This window comes from Nilaparvata lugens, chromosome 14 (genome assembly GCF_014356525.2).
Source record: "Nilaparvata lugens isolate BPH chromosome 14, ASM1435652v1, whole genome shotgun sequence".
NCBI classification, from domain to species: domain Eukaryota; kingdom Metazoa; phylum Arthropoda; class Insecta; order Hemiptera; family Delphacidae; genus Nilaparvata; species Nilaparvata lugens.
The window spans coordinates 15,237,979-15,255,864 of NC_052517.1; the positions used below are offsets into that span (position 1 = coordinate 15,237,979).

The 17,886-nt window shown below is 34.8% G+C and overlaps 1 protein-coding gene across 1 annotated transcript in view; it reads right to left on the minus strand.

Moving 5' to 3' along the window:
• Positions 1-17,886, minus strand: part of LOC111058147 (protein melted) — a 69,431-nt gene that overhangs the window by 15,931 nt on the left and 35,614 nt on the right. The window contains exons 9-13 of the mRNA XM_039440818.1: positions 16,338-16,637; positions 14,427-14,667; positions 4,443-4,650; positions 2,637-2,894; positions 1,065-1,170 (exon numbers count right to left, since the gene is read on the minus strand). Coding sequence (XP_039296752.1) covers positions 1,065-1,170; positions 2,637-2,894; positions 4,443-4,650; positions 14,427-14,667; positions 16,338-16,637 — 1,113 coding nt within the window. The remainder of the gene's footprint in view (positions 1-1,064; positions 1,171-2,636; positions 2,895-4,442; positions 4,651-14,426; positions 14,668-16,337; positions 16,638-17,886) is intronic.

Below are 17,886 nucleotides of genomic sequence, written 5' to 3' on the forward strand. Positions count from 1 at the left end.
GGAAGATGAGAGAAAAAATGACATGTAGGATATTAGGTTTTGGTTTAAGATTAATTTGCAAGGGTTTAATGTTCACAGAAGTAACACGGTGATTTTTAGTCCTGTTAGCCAATTTATATCTAGGGTGCTAGGACTTGAGCATATAAGTCACAAAATGGCCAAAATGCGTTATTTGGCCTAACATATTCACGAAATCGAGATCTATCGTTTGGTCATAGTAATATAAGTCAATCTTGCTTATAACTGGAGTTATAAGGCTTTTTCTAGCCGTATAGTATGAATCTTGTGATAGGGAAAAAGCATACAAGTCAAGTTAAGTTCCTGTCACCCATGTGTTTTTACATCGTCTGCTAGGGAAAAAGCAGACAAGTCAGTTTCTTGAATTTATTATTTAAGAAAAAATCAACCATTATATCAATAAGCATATATTTTAAATTGCATTATTATAATATAATTCTGAATTGGGCATTTATTTATAACTATCAGGTAACCCGTGCTCTGCAAGGATCTTTTTGAAAACTTACAAACTGAAAACTTGACCGGATGGAATCTTGAAGAGTTTGAAGTAGGCCTATTACATACCTCGGTTAATTAAAAATCGATATGCAACGTTTCAAGTTTATTAGTCCAATACAGACGTGATGATGAGTCAATAATAATTTACTTATCTCGTACATGTACAAGCCTTTCCTTCATTATAGTAAATGGGAATTGTGTTACAATAAAAATTTGTAGTTTTTATATGTACAAAAGAACGAAGGTAATATTTTACTACTCATTTTTTAGTTACAGAAGATGAAGATGAGGTGGAGAAGATAAAGAAGTAAGAGGAGGAGGATGGGAAGGAGCGAGTGGGAATGAGGAAATAGAGAGGAAGAACAATTATGGTGTGGAAGGAGAAGGAGGAGGAGGAAGAGGAGAGAAGGGAGAAGCAAAAAGGACAAGAAGGATGAGGAAGTGGGAGGAGGAGCAGAAGAGAAAGGAGAAGAATATTAAAAACTTGAAAATTCTGTCAGATTAAAAATTTAAATTGACAAAAAATTGTCAATTTCAAATTCAATTACCTTGGATTACGGGTTCGCATGGTGAAAAAGGTCCTGGAATAAAGGCAGTGCTCCCCTCTACCCTGGCAGGCAAAGTGTAGTTTGGCTAGTTTTTTGGCTCGGCGTTCTGCATCAAAAAACAATATAATTATTGTTAAACAAGAAAAATGATCTTCAAGATTGGAGAGACTTGAAATTTTGTCAAAAATCCATATTATGTTAATCATGGAGACTCATTATACTTATACCAAGGTCTATAAATACAGGTCATGACACAATCCCGTGATGCATTGCAAAATCGCCATGGGGTTCGAGTTTACCAATTTTCAAATTTATCAGCTGTTATCATTATAGATTGAACAACATGATGACGTGATATTTTGTTACATTGTTCAAGGGATATTGCTTGGCTTTGAATTGTAAAATAAATTCTTCCCACAGAATAATAATATATAGATTCCAACTAGGAACTGAATTGTTGATTTTTAAATTGGGAACTTTAAACTCCTTTTGAGGTATGCCTTTTGTCCCAATGCCTTATGAATCATAACAAGTTACAAGAATAGGAACAATTTTTAATAATAATAAAAAGGAATTATCAAACCATTTATTATTGAAATTTCATTATTAAAAAATCGAAAACCTGAATTTACACATTATCTGTACCAGAATATTGTTTAAAAAGCATAATGCATGATTTTTTTATGAGCAGATTAGAATATTTCAAATGTACCGCAATAAAGATCCCACATGATGGCCGCTCCATAAGGAACACGAGTGTCATGACCTGTATTTATAGACCTTGACTTATACAGAATGAGTCATAAGTATGGGAACTATTCAATAAATTGGAGACTGTTGAATATTATAATACTGTAACTTCCAGGATAAGTTATTGGTCGAATACTCTACCTTTTGACGTACAACTGAATTTCAACCTCTCATAAGGGGTTGTAACTCGAGTATTTTGAATGTAAACACCCCTTGTGTGATACATCATTTTAATGGCCTTTTCAAAACAAGGAAGATTGCACCAATAAAAATGTTCTATGATACTTGTATCAAAAATGGCGGCTGATTGAAGTTTTAGTTTTTAAAGAAATGATTGGTAAATCGCCATTTTGGATACAAGTATCATTAAACATTTTTATTGATATCATCTTCCTTGTTTTGAAAAGGCCTTTGAAATGATGTATCACTCAATGGGTATTTACATTTAAAATATTTGAGTTACAACCCCTATTTTTTTTAAAAATAAAACTTCAATCAGCCGCCATTTTGGATACAAGTATCATAGAACATTTTTATGGATGCCATGTTTCTTGTTTTGAAAAGGCTTTTAAAATGATGTACCACACAAGGGGTGTTTACATTTGAAATATTTGAGTTACAACCCCTAAGTCACCCCCTTATGAGGTGTGGAAATTCAGTTGTACGTCAAAAGGTAGAGTATTCTATCAATAACTTATCCTGAGCGTTACAGTATTATATCTACAACAGTCTCCAACTTTTTGAAGGGTTCCCATACATATGACTCTGTATACCAAAATATGAGACAATGAGAGAAAAATAATAAAACATTGAGAAAACTACCTTCGATTGTGCACTTGGCGGGCGGAGGGATCCTGACAGACACCTTCTCCATGTAGGACTTGATCTTATCCAAATGCTTCTCACAGAAGTGTTGCACGGTATCCCTCATCGGGTAGGGCTCGAACACAGATATCCTCTGCGACGCTATCGAGTTCTGGTTGTTGTTGTTGTTATTATTATTGATGATTGTCACACTGGTTCGATTCCCGGCCCGCCTTGGAACCGCGGCTATCGAGGAGGGGGGTGGGGCTGTCGAAACTAAAAAAAAAAACAAGATAAAACATGAGAATGCATTGATTTTAATCAACTGTGGTTGTGAAACTTCTCCATAATTGCAGAGACTCAGTTTCATTTTTGAAAATTATACATTTGTAAAACTTAACCTAGCAACTTCCGAACTGCCATATACATTTTAGAATTGGAACCGTTTTGGTCTCAAGCCTGTGCTACTTGTCTGGAAGTTTGTAATATTATATTGAATGATTGGATAAATAAATTATTGATTTATTAAATTTACTAGCCGAACTGCAGTTAAAGAAGTGTTGGTTTCAACACTGCAATAATTCGAATTCAATAAATGTCATAAAAATAAAACTTTGTTTTTTCAACATGAAAATAAAATCAGTAGCAAAAGTCTTCAAGGTATAGTTGGAGCAATTAATCACTATTTATATTCATTAGCATTCAAATAAATGAAATATCTTTCAAATGATGCAAATAATTTAAATGAGTTAAGTAAAATTGAATAAAAAAGGTATATGAATATCTCATTCCTTTCATCAATAACTATTTTTCCAGTTGTAGCATCACGACAAATCTATAAATATCACTTTCACCCAAGAATGCAAAATGGTAAACTCCAAGGAATAAAAATAGAACCATTTTAAGCGAATAATATAGTGTCTAGAATGTATCTTTGCGGTACACCAGAGTTTATTCAAAAGTAAAGCGGTATTTGTTGATTTACCATCCAATTTGTACAACAGTTATTTTTAATAGATATAGGAACTGATGAGCACGTTTTTTCTCTAAGAGAGACGTTTGTCACCCGACGACCCTTGTCAAAAGCTATCAAACGCTCTATCTAAATCCAAGAATTCACCGATTTTATATAAAAAAACTTACCCTTGACCCTACAAACCCGCTTCACACTTGAATGAAAAGTGGTGTACCACAAGGAAGTATTCTAGACCCAATGTAAACGTTTGTCGACAAATAACTGCAGACAAACGCCTTAGCTAAATCTAAGAATTCGCCAATTTCAAACAAAACAACTTACTGTTGTTTATTTAGAAAAATAATTAATATTTATAGATTTTGAATAATTATTGATGATTTATGATTATTGAATATTAATTATTATTCTTCTTATCATCATCATTGATGTATTGTATTGTTGTAATTCATTCTGTTCTATTTTTTGTATGTAAGTTCAGGTTGACTATATATTATAACACTCTTTAGATTTTTGAGAGCTGAGCCAACAATTAATCAATTATTATCATGATAATTTCAACTGTTAAGTAAATTCTGTAAGTTAATTTAACACTGTAATAAACTGATAAGTAAATTTAACTGTTAAGTAAAAATAAAGTTCGCTGATATATGTATAATTATATTTGAATTTACATGTTTTGTATAATAGTACCTTTTCAAGCAGCCTCTTTGAGGTTCGCTTAAGGTTCTATTTTCTATTCTATTCTATCATTCTAGACCTAATGTAAACTTGTAAACGTTTGTCGATAACGCTCGTCAAAAGCTCTACCTAAATCCATGAATTAACCAATTTGAAATGTGTGAACTGACCCATGACACTGAGTGGCCTGGAGGGAGGCGGTGGCGCGACAGTGGTGGCCGTGGCTGGTGGCACGGTGGTGTGACTGCCACCTGTGTGGCTGCCACCGGTCGCCTCGTCTGTGGTGCCACTCGAGCCTCGCAGCAGGGCGTTGCTACTGCTGCCCAGTGAGGAGGACATCTTCGTTGTCACCGTAACACCACCGCTTGACACTTTGTTCTGTGCACATCAAATGGAAACAATTGCAAAATATGAAAATAACTGTGAGCATAAAATCAAATACAGTAGAGCATCAATTATCAGGACATCTGCTGGGCGATGTAAGATACAATAATCCCCTAAAACCCTCATCTATTCTGTATTTCCAGCAGTTGATTGGTTCACCGCAATCAAGGTGCAGTACAATATTTTAATAAATGATAGATTAATAGTTAATAGATTAAAGTTAATATCTTATTGAATAAAAATCTGGTGTGATACACTCAAACAACTTTCCTTGCTCATTGATCTATAAGCCTAATTAACGAGAATAATTTAGGGAATAACATTATGCCGATTGGCGGCTAAATAATTAAAACTACGATTATACTATTGTGATTGTGTTCAGAGTACATTTTCCTTCGTTTGAATTATGGAATTTGAGGATTTTTTAAAAGTTGTCAAAACAGCTGTTCTACAAATAAAATATCGATATGATGTGTTCTTTTTAATAAACACTGCTCTACCTACTACCTACCTCACGCACGAGAAGGAGGTTACAAAGTAAATTTCTCAAGGATGGGGTGGACCCCCTGTTAATTTCTCAGGGAGGAGACTCATGCCAGTTAAAATAGAGCTGATATGTAAACTATACAGGGTATGAATTTGAAAAAAATCGGTCAAGTCATTTTTGAGAAAATCGTGATAGAAATTTAACAAAATTCATTCTTCTCAGGAATATTACGGAGCTCCTTCAATTTTCCCAGAAATGAGACTCATGTCAGTTGATAGGGCTTATAAATAGCTATCTATGGTATAAATTTGAAGAAAATCGTTAGAGCCGTTTTCGAGAAAACCGTGAAAAACATGGTTTTTTAGCCATTATCCGCCATTTTGAATTGAATTTTATTGAATTTCTTATTGTCGGATCCTCATGGTATAAGGACCTTAAGTTTAAAATTTCAAGTCAATCGGTTAACTAGGAATGGAGTTATCGTGTTCACAGACACACACACAGACCAACACCCAAAAATCATGTTTTTGGACTCTGGGACCTTGAAACGTATAGAAAACATGAAATTAGGGTACCTTAAATTTTTTTGGAAAGCAATAATTTCCTTACCTATGGTAATAGGGCAAGGAAAGTAAAAAGAAATGGTTATTAATAACCGAAACCGGTCTAAGGAAAGTAAAAAGAAATGGTTATTAATAACCGAAACCGGTCTATCTAAGTATCAATAAATCTGTGGTTTTTGACAATTTCTTAGTCTTTTTCATTCAATATGAATAATTACTACAATATCAACTTTTCAACTACACAAAAAGTGAAATGGTGTCTATTTCAATTATGAATGAAAGTTGAGTGTATACAAGTCATATTACATACCACCAGAGAAAACTCCTATAATGAGAATAACAACGTAGTGCATTTATAATATCACGCATAAGTTAGCATAAGTTAGTTCTGCATTGTCCCACCAGATCGCATAAGCATGTCAACAGTCGCTTGTAACGGCTTGTAATGAGTGGAAGGAGAAAAGTGGGCTGGCATGGGAATATGGAAGGAGAGTGTCAGTCTTTTGATCCGGTTTTTTATAGCTGCATCTGGCAGCCTGCCAGGCTTTCAACTCATTTCTGAGGAAGCCTCAACAATAATAATTATTGCAAGCACAACCAAAGGCCAATTAGTGGCCTATTATAAAAGACAAACAATTTCATTCCTTTGTGACATGTAGCTTTCTGCTCTGACAACACTAGAGCTGAATTATGAATATATATAATGTATATTTTTCTATAATCTGTTGATATGATAAGTTCTTTAATATGATAAGGAGAAGAAAAGGAGGATGATAAGAATAATGAGAAAAATAAGAAGATTTTATTATTATTCTCAGCTCTTCATCTTCTTCACGTTCTCTTCCTCTTCCTCCTCCATTCTCATCTTCATTTTCTTCTTCTTCTCCTTATTCTTCTTCTGCTATTTCTTTGTTTCTTCTTTTTCTCCTCCTCTTCTTCCTCCTCCTAGAAGAATAAGAAGACACGAAGAAATAGCAGAAGAAGAATAAGATGGAGATGAATAAAATGAAGATAAAAATGGAGGAGGAGGAGCTGAAGGAAGAGGAGGAGAAGGAGAAGAAGAAGAAGAATAAGAAGAAGAGGAAGGAGAAGAAGAGGAAGAAGAAGAAGAAGGGGAAGAAGAAGAAGAAGGGGAAGAAGGAGGTGATGGAGTAGGAGGAAGTGTGAGTGTTAACTATTGTTAACTATTATTAGGAGGAGAATCTCTTTTTTCAGAAAAATTATGGCTTCCATATACTTGATCAGGAAATAGTTTTCTGGTTGAATCTCTCTAATTAGAAACTACAACAAAATATAAGGGTGAATATAATTATATTAAAGCATGCATACCGCGTGGGGAATTTTCAGTAATATTGAGAATTGTATTGAATACTTGCTCTCGTATTGTGAAACACATATTTCTCATTTATAATTTGTGAGAGGAATTCTCAAATGATACTTGTTCTCTTATTGTTAAACTCTCATTCTTTATTTTTTATTTGTGAAAAGGAAAACCAACTCTTCATGATCCAATAATAATGTATTTAATAAAAATGAATCATTAATTGAAAAGTATATGTATGATTATGAATTCATACTATAAGTACCCTACAATATATATTCCTTCTGAAAAAATGATAATTCTCTAAGACAAGTGGATTGGTTGAATGCCTGTTTGAAAGACTACGAAAGGATGACAACCTCTTCAACCAACTCGGAGGGCATTTCTATTCTAGAAATTTAACTCTCATACACTTAAAACAGGATAATGTGTGGTAAATTCCAATTTCTTCCAAACTCCACATTATTTTCCTATAATCGGAGAGAATAGTTGGGCATATTTTAAGATATTTTTTAAAATTGCAATTTATTCAGTTTATAACGCTTTTATGATGTGAGTGTTATCAAATTCAAATTCAAATATTCTTTACTCCATACAAAAAACAGATTACATTGTAATACAGAGCATGTTTTACTGGAATACCCCTACAAGACTATTCGTCTGAGTGTAGGGGGTGGGTTCCTGTTACAGTGGGTAGCCAATAGTCTATTCATAATATTATATAGGTAATAGAATGTCCGACTTTAACAAGAAGAAGGTAAGTATAAGATAGTTTGTATTATAATTATGAAATTAAAAATTACCTATTACATTGTACATTGACGAAATTTCATAAACAGAAAAAGATTGAAAAGAGTAACATATATATTATACAGATTCGAGAATTGGAATATGAATAAATTCTTGAGATTGCATGAGTGGAATATATTTTGTATATACTTATTGTAAAAAATAATGGTAGCTTCTCATATAAAAAGTTACCGAGGAACAGAAACCAGCCGATTCCACAGTGACTATTGAAAAGAATATAGTAATGAAGATGTGTAAATCTATAAACGATTAAATAAAGTATGTGGTAAATATAAAGAGAAGAAAGGTAAGTTATGAAAATTTATAAGCTCTCAAAAATGAAAAAAAATCTATGTATGTATAAGAAAAGCTATCAAATTAATAGAGATGATCTTAGTGCCAATAAACAGACTGAAGCAGGCTTTCTGACGACTCCCAGCCCAGGCGGTATAGCCACCCCTCCACCTTACTCTTGAATGCAGCCACACTGCATTCATCCATATCAGTTCTTATCTCAGCGGGCAAATTACGATAGACCATTTGAGCCAAATAAAAAGGTGTCCTCAGCTCCACTCCATGAACCACCTGCGGCGTCGCAAAACCGAAGTTAGCTCTATACCGTGTAGGATAGGTATGTAAAATATCTGATAAAATTTTAAGTTTATTAGTTTTTATGTAGATCAATAAAGATTTAATGTACAATTGCCTTACATTTAAAACTGTAAATTCTGTAAAAAGTTGTGCTTTTGGATATCGGCATTCCTTATTTAAAACAGTTTTGATCATTTATCCTAATAAATAGGATGCAAAGAACTTATAACAGCTCGTCTGGGCGCCTAGATGTCTTCTGGTTTTCTCGCGCTAAATTCCGGAGAGCGTTATATGATAATTAAATCTTGTGTAAGCATGATCTGATCAAATGAATAGTTGGTGTATAACTGCGCGAGGTCTACTGTTCACAGAACTACTAGCAGTTTTGTGAACAGTAGACCTCACGCAGTATTCTCATCCACCTGATTGAAACTATAGACCTTATGGAAATACAGCAATAGACTGGCTTCTCCACACATCTGTGTAATCACTTGTCAGCTGATTTATGATGAATAATTCTTTAATCTGACTTTTACTGTAATATCGACTTATGAAGGAGGCTCCTTTTACCTTTCATATTATCCTTGAAATGCAAAATTTCCAAAAACCTTGTATATACGTCGACGCGCAATTAAAAAGGAACATACCTGTCAAATTTCATGAAAATCTATTACCGCGTTTCGCCGTAAATGCGCAACTTATAAACATTTGAACATTTAAACATGTAAACATTCTAACATGTAAACATTAAGAGAAATGCCTAACCGTCGACATGCATCTTAGACCTCACTTCGCTCGGTCAAATATCAAGTTATGATGTTCATTTCTCTTCTTTTCTGATACTTTTTTTAGCAGTCAGTCCAGTAGGAAATTCATAAACTAAAAAAAAACTACTCAAGTTTCATGATATTACGTGATAATAAATATTAATATGTTATAACAATAAAATAAATAATAATTTTATTAAGTGCAATGAAAGTGAAACGAGCTCTAATGTGTCTCCAAATTTATTATTAATCTTGGTAAACAGATCTTAAAATTAGCATTGCATTATGTTGATGATGTTTATTATTGTTATAAAATAATGATATTGAATGTTGATTGGCGAAATGGAAACATGGGTCTGATTTCTGATTACAAAGTTTCTTCCTTTAATTGACATCTAATGAATTGCGTGTGTTTTCTGTGTGAGTTTACCAAGGTTAATTGAATGGAACAATATGCCCACAACCGGATGTTACACCGTTAGAGTTTTCTGTTGGGGGCATTAAGCATTGGGGAGTCCGATGGTAGCAAGCATTCAAGAGAGACATCAGTGTTTTCAACACCCACCATTGAACGATTCTTATAATCAACCGTGACAAGTCCTTTCTGTGTGAAACACAAAATGCAATAGCCAAAAAGGTATCAGAGAAACGAAGTTCTCCATTATATTATAATGAATGGTACGATACTCAGTTTTCAAAAAAGTGACCAGCACTGATGCCGACTCCATAAGGTCTGGGTAGGTAGGAAGGTAGGTAGGCTGTGGAGCCCACCCAAAAAATATTTTGGGGGGGCTGAGTCCATAAAAAATTCTGATCAATTATATGGGAAAAACCCCTCCCCAGACCCCTAACCAATGAGCCCACCCAAAGATTTTGATAAGTCGGCGCCCATGGTGGCCAGGGTATAAAAGTGATAAATTCAGAATCTTCATGTTCAAATGCATGTTAAACAGCTCATTAGTTAATAATAGTCCAGTTACGAGATAGTGAAAAAGGGCAGTTTTGATAATTAGTTCCGAAAACGCAACATTTTTCGGGTAATGATTCTGGAGTATTGGATATCTTTACAAAAGTTGACCTTATAGAGCAAGTGAGAGAAAAATGAGTATATTGTGATTCCAGGCTATTAATTATGTATACTAACATCCTGCAAAAATTCAGCTTCACCAAATATTATGGATAGGGTGACTTATGTAGTTTAAATGAATGTAATAATAGTAATACATCAGCTTCTTCTTCTTTTCTCATGTTATCTTATTCTCTTCATCTCCTACTTATTTTTCTTCATCATCATGTTGTAGCTCTTCTTCTTTTTCTCCTTCTTCTGCTTCTTACTATTATCTTTTTGTCATCATGTTCTATTATTTATTCTTCTTCTTCTACTCAAAATCGTCATTTTATTCTTATCATCCACTCATCTTCTTCTTTTTCTTCTCCTCTTCTCCATCATTCTATTCTTCCTCTTCTTCTCCTTCTTCTTCTTATTTTTTCTTCTTCTCATTGAAGGAAGAGAAGAATGGGAAGGAGTAGCAAGATAGAAATAAGAAGTGGTAGAACATGAAGAAGATTAGATAGTGGAAGAAGAAGGAAGAAATCTTCTTCTTCTTCTCTTCTTCTTCTTCTTCTTCTTCTTCTTCTTCTTCTTCTTCTTCTTCTTCTACGAGGAGGAAGAGAAAAAGAAGAAGGAGTAGCATATGAGAGAAATAAGAATTAGTGGATCATGAAGGAGGAGAAGAGGATAAGAAAGATGAAGATATACTATACAATAGTGATAGAAAATAATAAATATTTAGAAGATGATGAACTGAAAACTTCATATTTTCTTCTTCTTCTACTTCTCTTCTTCTTATTCCTTTACTTCTTCTTTACATAGAATTCTCATTCTTACAGAACACAGAGTAATATAAATGATACAGTCATGATTCAGCTGTGAGAATGTTGGGATGAAATGCAAAGAAAACAGAAGGCGGTTGAATAATATTATTATCACAATAGTCCTATAATTGCTATAATTGCTTCACATGTTGACAGGTGTCTGGTGCCGAGTTGACTGTGTGTGTGCATCTGTGTGGTGTGTGTGTGTGTGTGTGTGTGTGTTGTGTGTGTGTGTGTGTGTGGTGTGTGTGTGTGTGATAGTGTGAAGGAGTGAGGGGCGACTACCTGTCAGTGGAGTGGGTGATAGAGTTGTTGTGATGACGGAGTGCGGAAGGGGGGTGAGCGAGACCGGAGTAGGGTTCTGCGCGCAGTCTACAATCTGGCAAAGGAACTACCTCGATTACGCATGAACAGTATGTCCTATTCCGCTAGCCTTCTGTAGTAATTCTGTGATACCACACATACTACCCAAGTACTGCAGGCCAGAATTCAACGTTTCACTCAGGAGCTAGGGTGAAACCGAGTTAAAATCTATTATATCCGGACATTGTTATGCATCAATTAGTCTGGATAAATCGTTGCTCTACTGTATTGTGATATTTTGGATGGAGCTCAACTCAACTTGGACAGTAGATCCATGATCTTAATGAATAGAAAGCTTGCATAGCAGCCTAGAGATCCCAGGTTCAAACCCACTTATAATATCCATATGAACAAATTATTCACATTAAAGAAACACCTTATCAGAGCTGCATTATGCAGGCCAAGATTGTACCCTAGTAGACTTCTTTTTCAAGAATTCCAGGTGCTTACAGTGATGCAAACATATGTTAAAAGAATCATATTATTTATTAATAAGAATAGTGATACATTCAACTTAAGGAATAATCCATATAATTTGCGTCCCTCCAATCCATTACAATTTGATATTGACTTTACCAGCTTAAGTGTATGTAGACGTCAGTTTGAATATCAGTGTTACTTGTTTATAAATAAAGTCCCAACTAAATTAATTATTAATAGAATTACAAAATCCATAATGAATCTTATACTGGATTGGATTGGAATAAATGTTTATTATAAATTATCTATATCCATTATGTAGTGTTTCATTCTTGTGTTATAAATTTAAAAAATATTTGTCATGGCTTCCTTGAATTGGTCTTTTTGAGTTTGTCATTAGCTTGTGATTTTGTTACTCTGTCTTATCGTTCGTAAGTATTGAGATGTGACCTAGTTTCCATAATTTTATTTATTCTATAGGTTTGAATAAGCTCTTTTTCTTTCTATTGACATGTTTGCTGTACCTAGTTGTTCGAACTCACTGCCGGCGCACAAGTTTTCTTTGCCGGTAGTGCCATTTTGTAAGTTAAAATATTTATTTTATCAATCTGTATTATTTAATGGCAAATAAATGAATTTGACTTATCACCAAACGTCTTCAACCAGTTTACTCTCCTGTTATCAGATGAGCATGTTAAACAGTCGGTCGTATCTGAAGTATTTAATTGGGCTCTAACCGATTAACCATAACTGATTACCTTACATGGACTCTGTGTCACAAATTCAATGAATGTCTCCTTATTAGAATTATAATTGATTGATTATTTTAATAAAAATGATGCCTATAACCATCCTCGGCAAAAAAAGAAATTATATGCGAAATTTCAAGTTAATCAGTTGAGTAGTTCAAAGGTGATGATGCGTCAAACATGTATTTTGTATCCCGTACATGTATAAGCCAATTCCTTCCTTTATATTTAGTATAGACTAGCAGGTAACCCGTGCTCCGCAAGGGTCTAATTAAAAACTTGACAAACTGGACCTACTGAGATCTTCAAGAATTTGAAATAGGCCTATAACCATCCTGGTAAATTAAAAACATGTATTTCGTATCCCATACATGTATTATTTTTGTATTAATTGTGATTTGAGTGTGATATTATTTTTTTAACTGTTTTTAACCGTCAAAATTAAAAATTCTTAGGTTCGTTGTTTTTGAGTGAAAATGGACTTGATTTTAATAAAATGAAATCATAACCCTATTTCGGACTTTTGAAATGTTATCTGAATTTAGTAGGAGGAGTATCCTTAGTTTTTCTTTCCCGATCAGTGCTTCTTTGTAAAAATTATAAGTCAAAAAACGCGGTAATAGATTTTCATGAAATTTGACAGGTATGTTCCTTTTTTAATTGCGCGTCGACGTATATACAAGGTTTTTGGAAATGTTGCTTTTCAAGGATAATATAAAAGGAAAAAGGAGCCTCCTTCATACGCCAATATTAGAGTAAAAATCTGGTGTGGTGCACTCACACAACTTTCCTTGCCGTTATGAAAATTGATCAACTGACGCTAGTGTTCCCGCACATCTCAAGTCTACTTTTTTAAGATCTAAGCCAGCTGGTAATAGGACAATAGCGCTGCAGACACACGAAGTCTGCTATCTCTTCATAGTGAATGATTTGATAGAATCAACAGTTGCCAACAGTTTGCAATTGAATAATCTTATTTTCTCTGTTTTCGAGCTTATTTTCAATTTTAGATGAAAATGCTACTGAACATTAATTGTAGAAATTCTCATGCTCAATCTTTTCTACTCGAAATTTTTTGTTTAAATTGTATCTGAAGCCTGATAATTGGAAATCTAAAATCAAACTTTGCATAGATGGGGCTGAGCTCCTGAAATTTTTACAGATATGGGACTTGTGGCAGTTGATAGAGCTTATCAATAACTATTCCAGGTATGAATTTTATCAAAATCGTTGGAGCCGTTTTCGAGGAAATCGCAAAAAAAACCTGTTTTTGACAACATTTTCTCCATTTTAGCCGCCATCTTGAATTGCATTTGATCGAAATTGTTCGTGTCGGATCCTTATAGTGTAAGGACCTTAAGTTCCAAATTTCAAGTCATTCCGTTAATTGGGAGATGAGATATCGTATACACAGACGCACATACACTCATACACACACACACACACACACACACATACAGACCAATACCCAAAAACCACTTTTTTGGATTCAGGAAATCTTGAAACGTATAGAAATTCAGAAATTGGGGTACCTTAATTTTTTTCGGAAAGCAATACTTTCCTTTCCTATGGTAATAGGGCAAGGAAAGTGAAAATCAGACTATAGAATTATTCATCATAAATCAGCTGACAAGTGATTACACAGATGTGTGGAGAAGTCAGTCTATTGCTGTATTTCCATACGGTCTATTAGTTTCAATCAGGTACTTGTGGATGAGAATACTGCGTGAGGTCTACTGTTCACAGAACTACTAGTATATGTAGTATAGATTGAGTTGAAGGATTCTTTCATTTATCAAGTTATCCAATAACTCAATGATTTAAGGTAGGTTTAGATGAACGAACCTGTGACACAGTGTACTGACGTCCGCCCTGTATGGTGGTAACCGTGGTCTTGGCAGGTTGGTGCGGAGTGAGCCGGGTCATACTCTTGTGCAGGCCTTGTCCCACCGAGCCCACATCTGTGACCCCAGACTGGGTCACACCGTGTGACCCACCGTAGTGAGAATGGGACACGTTCAGTCGGGTCATGCTGCGATGGGCTGCCAACCGGCTACGCGGCAGGTCGCGCGATTTGTCTGCTTGTCTGTCAACAAAAAAAAAGACAAAATGAAAACGAATGGAAAAGATGGTGTCAATTCAATATTTTAAAGATTTGATACAAGCAGTTGAAATTTTCCGCCATTATCGAGCCGATCAAATGCCCTGTCATCTCGTTTCAAAATTCGAAACAAAAAGAAATACTCATATAATAAGCTTAAGAAATGTTTTATTTTGTTTAATTATTTTTTATTCCATTTTTGTTCCCTGCTTGACTACAGACTCAGGGACGAGTCTTTCAGCGGGATGGATGATGTGTCACCTGGTCATAAGGGACATATGTCAAATCAAATCAATTTTATTCTCTTCAAAACTTTACAAAATTGATGTATATTGTACACAACAACATTAAATAGAGTAGTACTACAGTATAACATAAAATATAAGTATACCATAATAAAAACTATAGTAATATTTTTTGTACATTATATGTTAGTAATGAGAATACCTTTACATAGGCTATCGCCTGTGAGTAAGAGTGAATCTGGATTAAATTGATTCAGATGAAATTTGTATGAGAAAGTAACAGTAAGGGTAATAAAGAAATAAAGATATTTGAAATTTAGTACAATATGCATATTTATAACAATAGAATTTTACCGGAGCTTGAGAAAGTCCACTAGTTTGAAGCCTACTTGTTGCATCTTCTAGAATAAATTTGGTATAATAACTCTATAAGCTATAAACCGAGCTAATGATATTTTCGGTTCCATCCCTACCTATTTGATTTAAACAAAAATTCACAATTTTTTTACACTTCCAGAGATGCTGCATCAAATTCTCTGAGTTTGTTGGGAATATTCCTGAAAAGCATATAAACTATGTAATAAATGTTTGTAGATGAATATGTTTTGTTAATTCTAGGTGTTACTATTCCTGAAATTGTTGCTGCTCGGGTATATATTTTTAGCTTATATTGATCAAGATTTTAGAGTTTTAAATCATAATTCAATGAACTGTATTTACTTTTCATTGGCAGAACGTTTGTTGATTGTTTGTTATTAATAAAAGTTTTAGCATCTTTCCTTTTCAACAACAAACGTGCGCTCGTGCGATGGATAGAAAATATTATTGTATGCTCGAGGTGACTCTCACTTCTTGACATTGACTGATAGTTTATTCATCAGCCAAAATTTTGATGTTTTGGTGGAGATCTCGTTTGTTAGGACTCAAGTAAAGTCCGTCTGATCTGGTGGAGAGATCAAGCACTTAATAAAGCCATAGGCTTGCTTTTCTCGTAATACAGCTCTTTCTGTCGCAGTTTGGGCAGTTTAAAAAAAAGAGTTGTAGTATTAGTGAGAACAGGTTTGAATCATCTCCATCATTTCAGATAGTTTTGTTTCTTATTAGTAAAAACGGGGAATTATGAGTAAAGCCAAGCTGGGGGAAATCCCGAGGCAGGTGATTCATAATCATTCATTTATCTATCGACCACAGAAATTGATTCACGTAGCCAAGCGAGTAATCTATTGTATTTCATTCAATTAATTTAATTAATCAACAGTTTGTTGTAGAATTTGTGTTGTAATAAATATCGTAGATACAATGTTTTAGAATGTATATTTTCATTACGCTAACCCACAAGTTATTATTCTCACGTTTCTCCCATAAATAATCAGAGAAGAGCCAATCGCCCATACAACAATAAAAGCTCACCTAGTATTATAGTGATTATGCACATGTTTGCCGTGATTGTGGCTGGTGTAAACAGTGGTCACTTTTGAACCGTTCAAATTTGCCGCCGTAATGGAGCCGTTCAAATGGCCGGCCGTCATGGAACTGTTCAGATTAGCCGCCGTCATACTGCCGTTGCTTCCCGTGTTGTTGGCCAGTGTGCTCTCACTGCTGTTCGTGTGACTTCGGCTCTGCGACGAGGGCGGGGTTGTTGCGGTAGATTGTTGTCCGCCCACTTTGACGATGGTCACTCCGCTGATTTGGTTTACTTGATTCGTAGAACTGCAAATCAAAGAAATAAATTAATAAGAGAATGAATATTCAAATGAAGAACACTTTTGACACTAACTTGGTTTGGCTCTACGAGGAGGGCAGGGTTGTCGCGGTAGATTGTTGTCCGCCCACTTTGACGATGGTCACTCCGCTGATTTAGTTATTATTATAATTATTATTGTATTTTTGTTGTGTGAGGCTACAAATTCTGAGCAGTGCTCAAGTGGCATACAACATGTCATTTTAAGAATGGAGTCACATGAATGCTCTGAAACACTCCTCAATGGTACAAGGACAAGCCTGAATAAAAGGGTCCCTTTTCGAGAAGTCAGTCTATGGATAGGGAACTGGAATAATCCTGCATTTTAGCTCGTGTTTCATAAATATGACAAATTCGGTTAGCAATAAAAAATATTTTTGTTTTTGAACACAAACGAAACAACTTCAAGGAAGTATATCGCTGGAACCGTAAGTAGATGGAGTGCTTTGAATATGATCTTACAGGAGAAAGATGGAGCTACCCCCCCCCCCAACAAATCCGACGTGCTTTCTTCTGCATTTTTAAGTTTGTGTTCAAATGAATTCTTCCAGCCCCCCAAAACAAGATACTATGTCTAATGAGTGAAAAAAATACCCATGGTAAACCTTTAGAGCTGTCTTGAGATTTGAATTCGACTTAACAGTCCTCAGAGCAAAGAGAGCATGGTAAAGCCTTTTCTAGAGTTTCTCTATGTGACTATTCCATTTCAAGTTTGGCTGCGATTCAACCCCCATTAACCTTGTCACATCAGTAGCAGGACAATAGGCATAATGATTGAACATAGATAATAATATTAAGCATGTAACAGAAAAGACCACAGTGCATCCCTCTTTAGGCTAAACCTGTGTTGAGGGAATTGGATATTATAACTATCTTGTCAATGTCTCATGCAATCATGTAATTGTTCTTGGACAAATAAGATAAAAATAAAAAATATTCTATTCTATTCTTCATTACTTAGAGTCAGATTTTTACTTTTCAACTGGCTATAATGACTTTTAAGCCTAGTTTATACGATGCCAATTGGCGAGACAATTGTCATAAGGCAACTGACTGGCATGAAATTTTTGTCTTCGTACAAACACTTCAGGTCAATTGTCTTGCCAACTGTCCCGAAATTCAACTGTCTCCGGGAGTAGACTATGGACAGTCAATTGGGCCCAGCGAGCCCCCCACCACTCGGAATCTCAATTGGCGCAACGGTGTGAACGGTGTAGG